The sequence below is a fragment of the Macrobrachium nipponense genome, chromosome 6 (assembly GCF_015104395.2).
Source record: "Macrobrachium nipponense isolate FS-2020 chromosome 6, ASM1510439v2, whole genome shotgun sequence".
Taxonomy (NCBI): domain Eukaryota; kingdom Metazoa; phylum Arthropoda; class Malacostraca; order Decapoda; family Palaemonidae; genus Macrobrachium; species Macrobrachium nipponense.
The window spans coordinates 132,516,720-132,534,673 of record NC_061108.1 but is presented as its reverse complement, the minus strand read 5'-3'; the positions used below and the strand labels follow the sequence as shown (position 1 = coordinate 132,534,673).

The 17,954-nt window shown below is 36.1% G+C and overlaps 1 protein-coding gene across 17 annotated transcripts in view; it reads left to right on the top strand.

Annotated features, from left to right (window-relative positions):
• The first annotated feature begins 640 nt into the window (after nt 1–640).
• Nucleotides 641–17,954, top strand: part of LOC135216228 (rho guanine nucleotide exchange factor 12-like) — an 823,284-nt gene continuing 805,970 nt past the window's right edge. For 10 of the 17 annotated variants that reach the window (XM_064251378.1, XM_064251375.1, XM_064251372.1 and 7 more), the window contains exons 1-4: nt 642–1,006; nt 6,901–6,983; nt 7,269–7,610; nt 13,985–14,121. In XM_064251378.1, coding sequence (XP_064107448.1) covers nt 7,276–7,610; nt 13,985–14,121 — 472 coding nt within the window. In that variant the 5' untranslated portion in view covers nt 642–1,006; nt 6,901–6,983; nt 7,269–7,275. Of the gene's footprint in view, nt 1,007–6,900; nt 6,984–7,268; nt 7,611–10,462; nt 10,486–13,984; nt 14,122–17,954 lie in introns of those variants that run through there. The other 7 variants (XM_064251370.1, XM_064251373.1, XM_064251361.1 and 4 more) reach the window with 4 other exon arrangements.

Genomic DNA, 17,954 nt, shown 5'->3' with positions numbered 1-17,954 from the left:
CCGCACAAATTTGAGGATGAAATTCGAAAACTGAAGTACATATTTAGATGAAGTCTGTCATGTGATTCATTTATTAAAACTTTATGGGCGCGACCTTGTTTTTTTTCTTTTGCCCTTTGTCTAGTATTGTTCTCACTGTATGTAATTATTACAAAAAGAATGACATCAGCAGTAGCTAGTGGGTTTAATAAGTTAAGAAGAAATTATTTCAAAGATTACTTTTTTCACGTAAAGTGATTACGATAAAAGTAAGCAACTCACATTTATTAACAGTGATGTCAGCGACCAAATTCGCCGAAATTAACTTTCGCGACATCTCGGTATCAAACACACTCGGACAAAATCACACTTTTTACTTTTTCAGTTCAAGATTTATATGTTTACAGAAAATTGACATTGAGAGAAATGGATATTTATTATGTACCTTTTTGCTGAAATGTGAACAACTTTTTGTTTAGAGTCTGCCAAAAAACTTAACATCTCATCTCACTCAATGAAATCCGGGTTCCTGTAGGTGTTATAAAATCCTGTAGATTTCTCAAAATAAAACATTCATGTAAAGGAGACGTGTCATATCCTTTGAAAGGATTACGTTGCCATTTTAACAGGGAAATTATACAGAAGTGGCGACCTAGTTTGGCTTGCGTAGTGGTTGAGCGGCGGCCAATATGGCAGCCTTATGTTTGCATTAATGACAGAAGTGGTAGTGATGAATTCACGTGTCCCAGCCTATATTTGAGGACTGGGTTTTGTGTCAGTTGATCCGTGAATGGAAATTTCACAAGAATTAAACAAAATCCGCCAAGTGTGTAGTGAGTGAAAGTCGATTTGAATGGCCCTAAATAACCGTGTGTGAAATCAACAAGAAGAGTTTGTGTGCATTGCCAAAAGCACTCTTCGGGGCGAAATCATTTGAAATAATTTAAACTGGAAAGGATAACTCTTATGATAATCGGACAGTTATTGGATTTTATGCTGAGGAATGACCCTCCAGAATGGATGAGCGGTGAGTAATGAATCCTGGCAGATACAATTGGGTATGGGCGTGTTAAACCCCATTATGCCCTCATTGTTTACATGGGGTGTGACCTCTTCAAATCATTCCAGGAGCCTCATTTCTCGTTTCTCTTCCCTAATTCTCTCATCTTTCTGTCATATTCCAGTGGGAGTCGAGGTGTGACCCCCTGTGGCGTTTATATTTCCAAAGGTCAATTCGTCATTTCGGGTTTCAAGTGGGATTTTGTTTAGGATGACAGTTGCCACCTTCTGTATTTGTCACAGTTTTCGAGAGGGATATACCTACCTAATACATTTACGTTTTGGAGTTTTACCCTTCGATTTACAGCATTCTTTCCACTAACTTTGACCCTTTTTTGTACTTCAAAGATATTTACATATAAATTTAAAGCCAAACCCATTCTGTAAAGATGTTAGCTAGACCTACCTACCTACCTAGGTCTAACTTGCAGTCAAGGTTAAGGCTAATCGTTTTCGAGTGGTCAAATATTTACGTTTTACCGTCGATTTGTCATATTTTTCTACTACTAACTTTGAATTTATATTACTTTATTAAAAAAAATACCTATTTACAGATGCTAGCTGTGTTTTAAGCCAGACCATCCTGTAAAGATGTTAGCTACCTAGGTACTAGGCATAGCTTTCATTCAAGGTTAAGGCTACTAATCGTTTTCAAATGGTAAAATATTCACGTTTTACCATCGATTTACCTAATTTTAAAATGAGGTACATCGGCGATAAAACATAGACATTTTACCACTCAAAAATGATTAGCCTTAACCACGACTGAAAGCTAGGCCTAGCCAGGTTTGGTAACTAACATCTTTAGCTAAAGGATGGGTATAGCCTCAAAACAATATCTGTACCTGTAGCTCTCTTTGTTCCTTAGAAATAAATTAGAAATACATTGTGAAGCCAAACTCATTTTGTAAAGGTTTCTTCTGTAAAGGTTTCATACTAGGTGTAGGTAAGTTAGGGTCAAGGGTAACCTTAGTCAATCCTAACTAGGTCTATCTTGTAGCTTTGGGAAAAAGAGGCTGTTAGCCTAAACCAGTCTAACTTAGCCTATCCTTTGATGGGTAAGGTTTGTTATGGAATATAGGTAGCTAAGCTAGTTGCTAAGCCGAATCAGTGTATTAATTTACAAACGAAAAATTTTACTTAGTAGATATCGGTACGCCTAATGTAATTTTATTCCAATGATATTATTTTGACAAATTTGGTATTTCCTTCAGTGATGCTAAGCTAGCCCACTACAAAACCTCCATTTCTATTATTTAAAGAAGTTTGGTTATTACAGGAAGATAGTAATATAATTTTTTACTGAACAATATAGAAGAAGGTGTAGCTATAGGATACAGTACGGGTGAGGTAATTTGATAAATTGACCAAAATGTGAGAATTTTTCCACTTTCTTTTCTTTTATGTTTTTAGGTGTCATTCCTCAAGGGTTTGGTAGTGGTAGTGACAAAAATGGCATCCAGTGGAGCTTTTCTGTGTAAGAGTATAAATGCAAGACAGTAAATTTCTGCAATGATTTTGGTAAACTTCTCTCACACCTGTACTGCATCATATACATATTATTCCCAATTGTTCAATCAAAGAATTTTCATTAATAAACAATACTTATCTCCGTGCATTATGTATCTTCCATAGAATTACCAGGGGTCCCTTCCCCAATTTAAAACCAGGACTATATTTGGGCAAAGAGAATAACTGTGTGGGGTATATAAAATACAGGGGTACATAGTAACCTAATTTACCTAACCTAACCTTGCTTAGGCAGTTACAACTAACCAATCCTTGCTTAGCCAGTTACACCTAACCAATCCTTGCTTAAGCAGCATCGTTCTACCTTATACAGTGAGTGGTTATTTCCCCACTTAATTAGACATGGAAGTTTGTCAGTGTATATCTAAATATTTGTCATGGAATCAAATATTAAATTCAACAAAATCAAAATGATAAAAAAACATATGTTGAAAATTTGTATAAATTTTCAAGGTAATAGTAACTGAAGACGAATGAAGTACTATAGTGGTTCACAACTGGGACTAAATAATTTGTACCAGATTGTGGTAAAATCCTCATGATGCTATCACAAAGCATATAAATTAACAAATAATGTTACAAATTAAGTAAGAGAATGGATATTCTAATAAAATTTATGCAACACCACATATAGTATATATGGTATGGAGAGGTGGAACATTTGTTGCAGGCTGATGAATCACTGAATATGGCTCCCATTTGTGGGTTTTCAAATCCAATAAATTTCAGTACCCATTAGCTTAAATAGCTGAAAGCAGTAAAGGCAAGTCCCATTTTGACACTGGGTTAGCCTATCCTTGCTTAGCCAAGGCTGTTACTTAATAAGGGAGTATTATTTAAGTGTAGTTGTTTACTGCTTAGATTAAAGATAAGAGTTTGAAATGTAAGGTATGTTACATTTGGATGAAATGTTAGTGATGAGATTTACATAATTTTTTTTAACCATTTTCCATATGTAGACCTTAGCTGAGGGATAGAAGTTTATAAGTGATTAAAATTTTTGTGCAGTGGCCGCATTCAAAATAAATTATTGTAAAAGTACATATGTAAGTTTTTTTTCCATGCTATTGATGTCATAGTTAGATATGTAAGTCTTTTTTTCATACTATGTATTGATGCAAAAGTTTTAAAACAGTTACTGTCTTGAGTGTGATATTGCTTGACTTGGCTCAGTAGTTTGCTTATTTCCAAGGGAAGAAGAAGACATGGGGGATCATGTCAAGATTAGTTAATCCATTATTTTTCAACACAATATTATACCACCTTGATTTATATATATATATATATATATATATATATATATATATATAATATATATTGTATATATATAAAATATGTAGATGTAGGTATACATAAAATATATATAAATCAAAGTCGTATAATATTGGCTTGAAAAATAATGGATTCGCAAATATTAACATGATCCGAAATGGCATGTGTTTAAATTGAGTTTGTTTATTTGTGTGTTTTCATGTATATTTGCACAGTCTTGCGAATAGGAGAGAATGCACTCTTTTGTTACAATGTATTGATGTGTGTAATAATAAAAGGAAAGCCAAATTTGGATGCATACTCAAATCTAATTACTCTTTGTATACTTCCCTAGAAGATAGACAAGGGACCAAAATGACCGAAACCACAACCATTTTGGATCATCAAAATAAATCATAAAGGAAAAGGGTGGCTGTGGGTGGGTGAAGTCCTAGGATGTGAGAGAGCAGTAATGGGTGAGGGGGAGGTGGTGTGGGTGTGGGAAGTGGAGTAGGTGTGTTGGTATAGGAAATGTCATGCAATGGGAACTTCAAGTGAAGATGCAGTGAGTTACCACCCTAATACCATTCTTTTTGCATTTGAATACATCTTTATCTCTTTATTAATTTATTAATTTTTTTCTTTTTTAATACGCAAGATCTCTCCTTTCTGTATTAACCCTTTTGCCGTGTCCTACTTCTTCTTAATGAACACCATGTTGTTTGGAAGCTTGAATTTCAAGTCAGTGGCCCCTGTGGGCTTGTTCCATATAAATAAGTTTTATCATCTGAATAATAATAATAATAATAATATATAATAATAATAATAACTATCTATGAACACCTCTGTATTTGCAGGGAAGATAGTTGAACTGCTATCCCCCAACCAACTTTAGCAATCATTCCTGTTGTCAAAGTGGTTATGATTGTTTATATATGTTATGTAATATATATGTTTAAATAAATATTATATCTATATATATATAGTATATATATATATATATATAGTAGATAACGTATACACATATATATATATAATTTTTTTTCTGGTAATGATATCAGTAGGGCCTCAAGGGAATAAAATTTTGATTTCCATAACATTACATCCAGTCAGATTTTTCATATATTAGTATAGTGTGTAGGATATCGTAGTAGGCTAAACTCGGTGTACTTTTTATAATATGACCGCTGTTTTATCTGAGTGACTGAACGAAATAGCTGTTATTTGAAGAAAGCTGGCACTTAAAGAATATGTTTGTAAACAGAATTGTGTAAGTCACTTAAAGCAATGAGTTTCAAGATAAATTTACCCAAAAGTAATTTGATTTGTAAGATTTTTACAGTTCTTTAAAGTTCAAGGGTATATTATTTCATTGTGGATTGAATTAAAGTAATACTGTAATGTATGTAATACAGTGGCCCCCCGTATTCACGTTCTCCAAATTCGCGGACTCGCACATTCGCGGATTTCTCTCGGGAACATTTCCCTGCATTATTTGCAGAAAATTTGCCTGTTCGCGGTATTTTTCTATGAGAAATATCCAGAAATTCCTTTTTTTTTTTTTTTTTTTTTTTAATCAATTTCATCATAGAATGCACTTTTTGTGATAAAACTATTAAAAAAACAAAGTATAAGAATTTTTAGTGGGTTTTTCTTTAATTTAAACAAACAAAATAGGCTGTTTTTAGTGTTTTTATAGGGGTTGCAACTATTCGCGGATTCTAACTATTCGCAGGGGGGGGGGGGGTGTCTGGTACGCATCCCCTGCGAATATTGGGGGACCACTGTATTACAATAATATATAATATGGCTGAGTGAAGTATTACAGATTATATATTAATACTAATAGTATCTTGGATGCTTTAAACTTTTCCTGTATTATATTGCCTCACATCTTTCCTAATGTTTTGCTTTGCTCGAATAAGGACTTGAATGAAATTCTTGGTTCATAGTTTTCCCTTTAAGAGTTTTGGCTAGGAATAGCTCTTAAGCTATTCAGTGGTTTTAGATATGCATCCTTGCACAATTTAAGGCCCTTGTAACCCAGACAACAATTAAATTGGGTGTTTGTGAAGTTAATAACAGAGAAAGACATAGAAGAAGAGATGATGTCCAACATTTGAATTAAAAAAATTAGTAGTACGTACATAGAGTTCTTGAGCTACATATTCTTTTAAGGGTCAAAGGAAACTTGATCATTTTCAAACAGTATGCATTTACTATAGGCTATAGCTTATACTGTAGTGCAGTATTTGGCATATTGATGTTTGTTATTGTTGGTGTCACCTCTCATGTTTGTTACTTACCTAGGTAGTAAATGGAAAGATTGGTTGGCAAGCACACAGGCATGAGGGTACTTGATGCTTCTCATTGGGATGAAATTTTGAATTATGTATCTTTGGTTATAATGTGTGATATTAGGTGATGCTTGCAAGAGTATCCTTTACTTTACTTTGTTTTATTATTGAAGACAAATATAATTCAAGGTGTTGTTATAAATTTTGCAGTTGGTTGATGTTAGAGATTAGTTCTGCTTTTACAGGTTGATCTTAGAGATCAGTTTGGATTTTTTCTATAAGATTATGTTTTACAGGTTGATCTTAGAGATAAGTTTGGATTTTTTTTATAAGATTATGTATGTATACAGTATGTCTAAACTTATGATTATGTCAAGTGAATATTCTTTACCCTATATGACATTACGTATGTAAATACTGTACAGTAAAAGTTAAATCTTCAATACTTGTCACCGTTTCCTATTGTGCTGTACTGTTTTGGTTTGGCACTAATGCTGTCTTTATTCCATTTTTAGTAAAAGTGTTCTCATATCAAAATATAGTGATGATCTAGATCATATAATTAACTATTTGTATTATAGATTTTGTAATTCAGCAAAAAATTCTTTTGAGCGTGTCTTTGCATTTATTTTTTTCCTTCTGCTGTGTAGGCTACTTTTCAACAGTAGTATGGTAAAACTTTTGTTTTACAGCCTAGCCTAGCTAACATCAAGAAGGTGCTCGGCTGCATTGACGCAGATAGGGAAGTTGTTTAAACATCTATTTTAACAACGTTCCTTTTCAGGTGATACTTTCAGGCAGAAACAAGGTGTTTCATAATAGAATGTCTGAATAACCACAGAAGACTTTCATCTCCAATGAAAGGTTGTAAGTTGAGTTTTCAATTCTACTTTAAAGATTGCTTGATTTAAATTTCATTAAGAATTGCAGATCCAGTAATTTTTTGCAGTAAATTATAAGGTTACATGATTGTAGACCCACATGTCCCATAGTTTGAATTTGGTATGAGCTTTTTAAATTCTGCTTTCAGGAGCTGTATTCATTTGATCATTAGATTAATTCATTAGCATTCTTGTTCCTTTTTTATTTGCTTATTGATCCCGCTTTCAGATAAACACGAGAGCTCTTATTCCTTGTTTCTCTCTCTTTTAGTTACTGAATGTTAAAGATGGAGAAAAGAAAGCATAAAATGAAATTTTCTGCTGTTCAAGTTTCCTTTAAAAGAAACAAAGGTCTGCAGAAGGAAAAGATTATTGGAGAGACTGAAGAAATTGCTGGAGGAAATATAGAAAGTGAAAAGTGTGTTACCACAGCCATTCGAAGTGTAGCTAGATCTTCCACAAAGGATTCCAGATGTAACCATCTAGGAACGTACGATCGAGTGAGAAAAGACATATGGCTTTTGTGGATGTTTTCCAAGGATTCTGTAATGAATATGGTCAAGTTTTGTCCCCAGGCTCTTTTCCAGAAAGATAAAGGGGAGGTATTGTACAGGTACTGGTATTCATGGATAGCCTCACAAGGTGCAAGCAGATGAATTCATTCAAAGTTTAATTAACATATAGTAGAATGGTTTGCTTGATTGTAGGAATAATGTAGGAACGTAATTGGTTGCTGTTTTTAATTTTTTCAGTATGTTAGGATTTGTACTTGCCAAGTACTAATATAGTTAACATTATTAATATTGATTTTCTAATCGGTTATTACGTAGTAGTTTTAGGTTACTACTTAATAGTTGTATTGGAACTATACACTTTGCCATTAAGATTACCATTGCCAGTATTGTAGCTAGTTATAAATAAACTCAGTAGTATAATATTCAGAAGTAGAACTAACTGCTGTAGTCTTTTATGGTGTATAGTACTTAATTTCTCTCTTATATTATGGTTAGTTATGTCTCGGTTCCAGTGCGCTGTACAGTAATCTTAGTAAGCAAAGCCCGGGTTGTGAATGTGGTTTGCTTTCATGTTCGTTTTTCCACATAATGGTATGTTTTGCTAAAGTTTTCAAAATAGTTCTGGGCCTTTTCAAGTTTGTTATTGATGATTTGCTGTTTGTGACAGGAGTGAAATACATTATACTCTTTGGTACGTAGTATATGGTAGGTTATTATGAAAGCAGGGTGTATTTTAATATTTGTTACACTATAATACAATGCATCTTGACAAACTAATACATTACTGTATATGTATGACTCCTGTATACTGTCAGGGGTATCTGAGTAATTCACCTGTGTGCCTGCCCTACAGTCTGAAAAAGTGAAAGAATTTTTAGAGTATGGTAGACTTCAAAGTCATATAATCATCTATATGTGAGGGCATTTCAACATTTTATGTGGTATATCTATGGGCCAAGATCAAGTGCATAATACATATTTAATTTAGCCCATGTTTTAACTTTGAAATTAGACTTATATAGGTCTTTATGTCAAGCTTAAATTGCTGATGACTGCAGAGAGTACACTCAAATACAAAGTTGTATACTATACTATAATACTATGGTAGTAAAATCTCATGTTTATATACTTGAGTCAAGAGAGAGCCTATTCAACTTTTTGTAATACTATATTCTATACTTTATTCTATACTGTAGCTATAATTCTTGATACTGACAAAACCAATACATTACTGTATTGCATACATACTTTTAGTTCCTCATTGGACAAGTGGGTTGCCGCCTAGTCGTGAGTTTGATTCCCCACTCTGCCAACGTAGATTCAGAGTAATTTATTTCTGGTGATTTGAAATTTATTTCTCGATATATATTGGGGTTCGGATCCCACAATAAGCTGTAGGTCCCGTTGCTAAGTAACCAGTTGGTTCCTAGCCACAAAAATATCTAATCCTTCGGCCAGCTCTAACTTTTACATAAATACCAACGAATATTAACCAATAAGCCAGTACAGCCTATTATATTAACATATATGAACACCATGGTGGAACATTCTCTTTCAGTGATGTGAGTCCATGTATGTACCAGAATGTATGGTTTTGTTTAATTTTCTGCCTAACTATTTCAGTAAGAAGCTGGAAACTGAATACAATATTTGTGATGTGTTTAGCAGACTGCAGCTATCTTTCCATGGTTACTTGAAAGTTTTGTCCATTGTTTATTCATGTATCCTACTAATACTTTTTTTCAGGTAGATTATTCTGGCCAGTCCAGGCTTTGGGAGGTTTTGAAACCATAATAGTATAAGTACCTTCTTTAATTTATGCATGTAATTTTCTGTTGCATCATGTAACTACAAGCTTGATTTCAAAAGTTAACTAATTATCTGAATTCTTCTGATGCATATGAGTGCAGTAATTTCATTATTGCTTATTTTGGACATTATTCCATAGGACTGTGGTATGAACCTGTTCTCATATAAACAGGTGCCATAGGTGTGGTGTAATTCAGGGTTCTGATAATTTTTTTCTAATATCGCAGATCTGATTTGTTATACTTAGTGTTGAAATGTTTCTGTGCATTATTAGATTTAGGGTGTGAAAATTTTTGTGGTTTTTTCCATTATACCAGATTGCCATACTCTGCTGTGTACTGTTTGCATGGTAAACAGTACACCGTATGCCTATAAATAGGAAAACAGGGTTTATCATGTTCCCAAACCAGTACATAGTAGTCTGTTGGTAATTGTTATAAGGAAGTGCAGAATAATAAAAGAATAACCTTCCACCCAGTTCTATAAGATGGAGATATCAGTTAATAAGAAAAATAGAAAGCGTATAGCCAAAGACTGGGACTAGATAGGAATTAGGTGGAAAAGGCATCAAAATAAAATTCGGGTTGAGAGATTATTTCATATAGTAGTATACCATACCAGAACTTGTAAAGCAAAATTCTGACTTATTAAAACCTTAGGATGATTAAATTTGACTGAAAGAGGTCATGTAAAAGCTTTCAAGACTAATAATACTTACAGTACTATGCAGAAGCTTTTCAGTACTTGTAAGAGTTTTGATTATGGATATATGTACAGTAGTGGAATACTAAGGCTCTCTCTCTCTCATGAAAAATCTTGTATAGAAATATTTAGGTAGCCTGTTTAGTTATCCATATTAACTGGCTAATTTTGTTTTATTTTTTATTAAAAAAAAAAGAATCAGAATCAATGCTGTCTGATTACTAGATGATAGCATTGTTTTACAGATAAGGGAGGGAGGCTTTATTACAACGGAACACTTTTGTAGTTTCTGTTTGTGTACCAACTTTGTGAGAATTTGAGCCATCTATTCTGGAAACCTGACTGTTAATTTTAAGATTTACTATATACCGTGTAGAGTGCTTTTGATCTATGTTGTGTCATACACATTTCAGTAAATTTACCATATAGAGGTCATCATCTGATCCTAGATGTAATCATGGTGTTAGTATTTTCCTAATTTTGTCAGGTTTGTGTAGTGCAGGCATTTAATGCTCGAGCTTAATGTGTGGTTACTTGTTAATAGTATTGGAAAAAGAAATGAATCATATATGTGATGTGGAATTGATTATACTATTAGCATTGGTCCAGGGAACAGAACAACTACTGTACAGTATATGATGGAAGATGGCAACTGTTTGAGGGAATGATATCTGCATAAGTTTCTGTTCTTTGTGCAAGTCATCTTCATATTACTATTACTGGCACTAGTACAGTAAATTCTGAATTGTTCCCATCATTATACAAGAACTAAAGTTGAGGAAAATTGATTACTATACAGGATACAGACCTTTGGAGTCTTGTTAATAAATATCAAGAATAGCAGTGATCTTCTAGATGATGTTTTCAGATCTCTAATATTAAAAATGAAAATTAAAGACCAAAGAAAATGGAAAAGTAAGACAGGAAGCAATGAAGCAGTGGAGGTTTGGGCCATTGGTAATGGAATGGTGAAAGAATCTTGAGTTTTGTGCATACTGGATTTGGTGCCTCCTTATGGGGTCATAAAAGTTGAAAAAAGGTGTTAGTCCTACAGTTACACATCATAAAATTCTGTTATGTTTTTTTTATTTCATCCTCCAGAATTCAGTGTTGTTTTAAAACTAAAGATAGAACATGCATGAAACCTGAATTTGAAGTAGACTTGAGATAGTAACTTTTTGTTCTTTATTAACACTGTTATATCCAGCTAACTATAATGAAATTTATGTCGTAGAGTAAATATTTAATCAGTCAGTTTTCTGCAATACCAAAAGTAATATACTACAAACACTCACAGGTACCATTCCCCTAAAACCACTTCAAGCAGATGAATAATTATCGTAAACTGTATAGAATTTGAAATGCCACAGATTCCTTACTTTACAATCTTTACTTTTAACCAGTTTCCAGCTGGCGCTAAAAGATAATCCTATTGTTACGACCTCAGGTTTGTAAGCTATGAAAAATGCAAATCAAATAAAAATTTCCCATATTGACGTCATAATATAATGAGGTTTGGTAATGATACATTTTTTTCTTGCAAATTATAATTAAAGTACATACTAGTGAAATTTAATATTTCAGCTTTATAATTTTCTTTCAAAATGTAAATAAAGTAGTTAAATTCGGTAATTATACATTTTGTAATTTTCTCTCAAAATGTACGGTAATTACAAGTACTGTAGTGCACTTTTTTGGTAAGGTCTTACAAGAAAAAATTGGAAAGTAATAAGTGATTGGTCATCAGAGAATTAATCCTTATGTTTTGAAATTTGGTAAAAGCATTTTTATACTAGTTAGTTTCCCAAATACTGTACTGGTATTTTTATGCCCAAAGACATTTTCAAAAGAACCAATATAAAAGGTGAATAGTTGGGCCACGTACAACAGAAAGGTGGATGTTTGTATCCTGGCTAGTTCAACATTCACTGACTTAGCCACTGCCTTTTGTATTCCATAACCTCAATCACATGAACATTCATTGAGGAACAGAATAATTTAATACAGATAGTCATTTTACAGATACTAATTATGAGTACTATACAGTTGCCATTAAAACAGTCTCTTTTTAGCTAAGTGTATTATTCCCGTTGAAATTGAAGAACCCTTATGCAGAATTTGAATTTGTACTGTAGCTGATATCTTCAGAATTGTAATGAACTTTAATGCTGAATTTCCACTTGTCACATTCACATAACAATGGTTTTATAGTACCAGTTTCACTTGGGATGATATTCACTTCACCAGTGTGACTGACATACTGTTGGTTCTTGGGTTCTGACAAATTTGAACTCTGCTGAAGATTATTGTTTAAGGCTAATACTGTTACAAAGAAAATAGGAATTTTCAGCCTTGTAGCAGTCTTTGAAGTCTGTTTACCTTCTCTAGTTATCATAGCTTTCCTGTCATGATAGATAAGAGACATCCTCTTAGTCGTGTTTTACTGCCTCCCCAATGGCCTAATTATACATTTAGTTTTACATCTCTCTCTCTCTCTCTCTCTCTCTCTCTCTCTCTCTCTCTCTCTCTCTCTCTCTCTCTCTCTCTCTCTCTCTCTCTCTCATTTATGGAATATGTTTTGAATGGGCTTTGCATTAATTCCATTTGTAGGTTTTAGTGGTTTTTAAAAGGGCAAGTAAACTTAAAAGCAGTTGTACTGACCATTTAGCCTATAGATTTTAGAAATGTATTTTTGGAACAGGAGTTCTTAGCAAAGAGTTCGTTTGGTATTAAAAACCTTTCCTTCTGAAATTGTGTTGCTGTATACCTATTTGCAGTTAGGCAATTAACAGTTTTCCCCAGTGTGATGGAATTAGAATGTTTCCCCAAAACTAGAATGAGCCCTCGTGGTATTTGTCTTTGGAGCTGAAAGGGGAGTGGGGTACAAGTGTTAATAAACCAAACCAGCCTGCACCGAAGGATAATCCTGTATATAAGACTTTAGCTTTGTATATCTAGGAATAAATACCATTTTTCCTTAAGAAATTAACAAAGCCTTAAATAATTAAGATCATCAGGTGTGAATTCGGTTCTCTTCACTCTTCTCTGCCCTGTTCACATTATGTATAGACTTCCATCAGGTCTGGGTGTTCATGTGTCCCCATTTCCCATGATATCCTAAAATCTTCTTGTCCTTTCTCATCACATTCCCAGACCATCTCATTCCTTGAGATATGTTACAGTCCAGACATTGAACACCATTGCTTCTTCTTCATTTTGTCCAGGCTGTAGTCACTCATTAGCTTACTTCCTTCTCAGTTTCTGTGTCATAGTCCATTGTACCCCCAAGGTAAAAGGAATGTTGTACCTCTTTGGAGACTTGCCCCTGTACCACAACATAATTCTCCACTTCTATATATTTTATATATATATATATATATATATATATATATATATATATATATATATATATATATATATATATATATATATATATATATATATATATATATATATATATATATATATATATATATATATATATATCGTCAGTTACATTTGGTGCTTAGTTTACATTAACTTGAGTTCACCCTCAGAGTTAGATTTTATAAAGTTCACCACGTAAGTTATTTCATGAACAAGATACTACTTAGTTTTAGTATCATTTCCAGTTTCATCCTTCTTTGTCTGTATGTTCTTCTCTGGAAGGGTGTTAAGCATTCCAAGAAGTCACAGTTTTCTCAGAGTATGTAGAATTGTTGTATATAGTATATAAGTAAATTTATACTGAAGTAGTTGTGCACACATTTTTATATTTTTTTATTGGTACATGCTGTCCATGTAGTAAGTTACTAATTTTTTTATGGTAATACAACTATTTAAAACTTTTTATATGAACACTGAAAAAAGGAGAACTTTTCATTTCTTTGCATTTACTTTAGCTGTCATTTTATATTTTGAGTCCAAATTAATCTCATGAATTTTTAAATTGAGAGATTTTGATTTTTCATTTTTATTACAGGTTGGAGTCCATCGTGGAGGGCGATGATTCCGTTGACTCAAATGGGTTGCGTACGGTAGTTATCAGTAGAGGAGAGAGGGGCTATGGAGTCACAGTTTCAGGAGAAAGTCCTGTCATTGTTCAGGATGTCAAAGATGGTAAGTTTGGTGGTAATTTGGTTGTTGTTACAAGGCAGATCTCTTTTGAGATTTGTTTGTATTCAGCATAAAAGATGCACCCAAATTTTGGTTTTGTACATGAACTTTCCTGTCAGATATATACTTAGCTATAGTCTCTGACATTCCCGACAGAATTTCAAATCTCGCGGCACACGCGACAGGTAGGTCAGGTGGTCTACCTTACCCGCCGTTGGGTGGCGGGTGTATGAACCAATCCCCCTTGCTTGTCAGATTTTTTTCTGTCGCGGGAACGATAACAACTGTTGTCGGTTCCTCTCGATAGTTTTTCGATTCTCGCTTGCCTGGAGTTAATTTGGACTTCTTTTGGTGACGTATTCGCTCTGTTTGGCTTGGCATACGCTAATTGTGGACCGTTTTGATTTTGATTTGGATTTTTCTTTAACAATGTCTGACCTGGATTCAGTAGCTAAAACTTCTGTTTTGTTTAGGGTTTGTGTGATTGAAGGATGATGTAAGGTGAGGTTGCCGAAAGCTTCGGTTGACCCTCACACGGTTTGCATGAAATGCAGGGGGAATGAATGTTCTTTTGCTAATCCTTGTAGTGAATGTAAGGTTTTGAATGAAGACGAATATAAGGCTCTCTCTTCTTATGTTAGGAAGTTGGAATGTGATAGAGTACGTAAGGCTTCCTCTAGAAGTTCTAGTAGGTCTAGAATGAGTGAGTTGGATGTGGATCCTAATACTAATGTAGAAGTAGAACCTTCTCCCCAAGTTGCAGCCCCTGCTCCCCGCACCGAAGCCGAAGATTCGTCTTCGGAGGCGGAGGCTTTAAGAGCCACGATTCTATCTATGGATCAGAAGATTCGTCAGTTGGAAGGTAAGGAGAGTGTTAGTGATCAGTGCAGTGTCCCCAGTGTTGTGGAGGGTGCGTCTGACCGGCTCCTTAGTGCCTCTAGGCCTAGACCTCTTCCAGACTCCCAGTTCCAGTGGAGTAGGAAAGTCGATAGCCGCAAGAGGGCTAGGGAGAACCCCCACCGGTCAGGCGTCCCCTCGGCAGATCCTGAAGTACGCTCCCAGGCTGCCTCGGATCGCTACAAGAAGGAGATCCTACGTCAATGCTTCTCCTCTTCGTCGTCTCCCTCTCTGAAGAGAGGTTGGAACTCCCCGGATGCGTCACGCCCGTTGAAAAGGGCTTGGAAGGCTCCCTGCAGTCCTTTGGCTTCTAGTCCGGAGGTTTTCCCGGAAGAATCGTCGTTGGAGGCGAAGAAACCCAAGAGATCCTGTGATCGTTCTTCTTCTCGCGCCCCTTGTTCTGCGCCTGGTTCTGAGGAAGAACAGCAAGATTCTCCTACTAGAGTCCTTGCGGGACTTACAGAGCTTCTCTTGCAAGTATTTGGGGATTCCCTTACTCCTACGGCTCCTCCTTCTCCTCACTCACTTTTTTCAACGGCGAAGACAGCGAAGGGTTCTTCTTGTGTGAGGATGAAGCCGACCCTTTCAATGAAGAAGGCACTGAGGAGTTTTGGTTCCTGGATGGCTTCCAAAGAAGAAGCGGGGAAAACGATGTTCGCTTTCCCTCCTTCGAAGTTATCAGGACTCGCTGGTTTCTGGTACGAAACAGGAGAGTCCTTGGGATTGGGTCTACCGTCTTCGGCTGATTCTGATTTTTCGGCTCTGGTAGATTCCACAAGGAGAGCTGCCCTTAACTCTGCGAAGATGGCTTGGGCAATGAACGAAGTAGACCACATGCTGAAAGGCATGTTCAGAGTGCTGGAGGTCTTTAACTTCCTTGATTGGTCGTTGGGAGTCCTGGCCAAGAAGATAGAAGTGCCAGAGTCTTTTTCTCCGGAGGATCTCATGTGTGTTTTGTCTTGCATGGACAAGTCTGTAAGAGACGGAGCGAGTGAAATCGCCTCCCTGTATGGGGCCGGGATCGTGAAGAAGAGGTCTGTATATTGTTCCTTCTTAACGAAGTCTGTCTCCGCGCCCAGAGGTCTTCTTTGCTGTTTGCTCCTCTGTCCGCTCAGTTATTCCCTAAACATCTTGTTCAGGACATTTCAAGATCGCTTTCGGCTAAAGCCACCCAGGACCTTTTGGCCCAGTCGGCAAGAAAACCTCGCCCTTCCTTCCCTACCAAGGCTAAGAAGGAGAAGTCAAGTACTCGAGAACCCTTTCGAGGGGCTTCTTCCTCCAGAACCTCTACGTTTAGAGGTCGTAGACCTTCAAGAAGAGGTAAGACTTTCGCCAAGTCAGTCAAAGCCCCCAAATAACTTGCAAGTCCTTCAGACAACGGTGGGCGCCAGACTCTTAGGATTTGTGGAAGTCTGGGCCCAGAAATGAGCGGATCCTTGGACCCTTTCAATTTTGAGGAGAGGTTACCTCATCCCTTTCACTGCAAGACCTCCCTTGACGACCACCCCAAGGGAGTTGACGGCCAGGTACAGAGACCCCATCATGAATCAAGCTCTCCATGTACCAGTAGAACAGATGCTGGAGAAGGAGGCTATCGAACTAGTGACAGACCATCGTTCATCAGGCTTCTACAACCGCCTTTTCCTAGTTCCGAAGTCCTCAGGGGGATGGAGACCGGTGTTGGATGTAAGCGCCCTGAACTTCGTAGAAAAGAAGAAGTTCACGATGGAAACACCTTCATCAGTGCTGGCAGCACTTCGTCCAGGGGACTGGATGGTTTCCTTGGATTTGCAGGACGCTTACTTCCACGTACCGATCCATCCTTCCTCGAGGAAGTTTCTCAGATTCATGATGGGGGGGGAAATTTTTCAGTTCAGGGCTGTGTTTCGGCCTCTCGACAGCCCCTCAAGTGTTCACGGGGATCTTGAGGAACGTAGCTCAATGGCTTCATTTGAAAGGGGTGAGGATATCCATGTACCTCGACGATTGGCTGATAAGGGCCAATTCAGAAGATCGTTGTTTGAAGGACTTGCAAGTAACACTGGAATTGACGAAGGCGTTGGGACTTCTCGTCAATTTCAAGAAGTCGTCGCTAATTCCCGAACAAGAGTGTGTGTATCTCGGGATACGGCTGAACTCTCTGAGTTTTCGGGCTTTTCCCTCTCAGGAAAGGATAGCCTTTTTTCTTTTCATCTCTACAGCAGACAGTCTGTGGCCAATGATTTGTGCTGGTCTGGCTTAATGCAGGTATGTTACATAACCAAATTTCTTATCTGATGACTATAGCTAGAGGATGTGAGTTCCTTTGCATTCCATTAACAAGGGGGAATTACTGTAGAACTAACTATTATCTTGTGTTTTAGAATAAATATTACCTACCAAGTATGTATGTACATAATTGGGAGGGAGAGGTTCTCCCAGACTTAGGGTATGTACTGACTCTGGCACAGAAGCTTATTAGCCTCTGCATCAGTGGCAGGACTTGGCTGTCCCTGTTCATGCTGACATTTCTTGGTAATGTTGAACTGTATCTGAAGTTCCCTACCTTGCAGTTCCTGGAGACAAAACCTCTAACCCAATAAATGAATCTTTGTTATAAGAAAAAGGTTGTTTATTCCATTTGAATAAACAGCAGTTTTTCTTTTAATTGCATTTTTTATATATATACAAACATATTCAACTGTATATTTAAAGAAATAACCAGGTAAAAGTGAGATTTTAGTCAGGGGCATGGCTGGGACTTGCTTTCCCCTGCTGTGTCACTCATCAGTTGTACCAGGCACTATCAAGTTAACAAGCTTCAGGGGCCAAACTAGCTATTGCTAGAAGAATCTCCTGGATAACAGTCAAGTTTGTATATCTAGAAAAATTCTCTTCATTTTCTAAGAAAGCTTCAGTTTTGAATTTAACCATTTCTGAATATTTATGTTGTTATATAG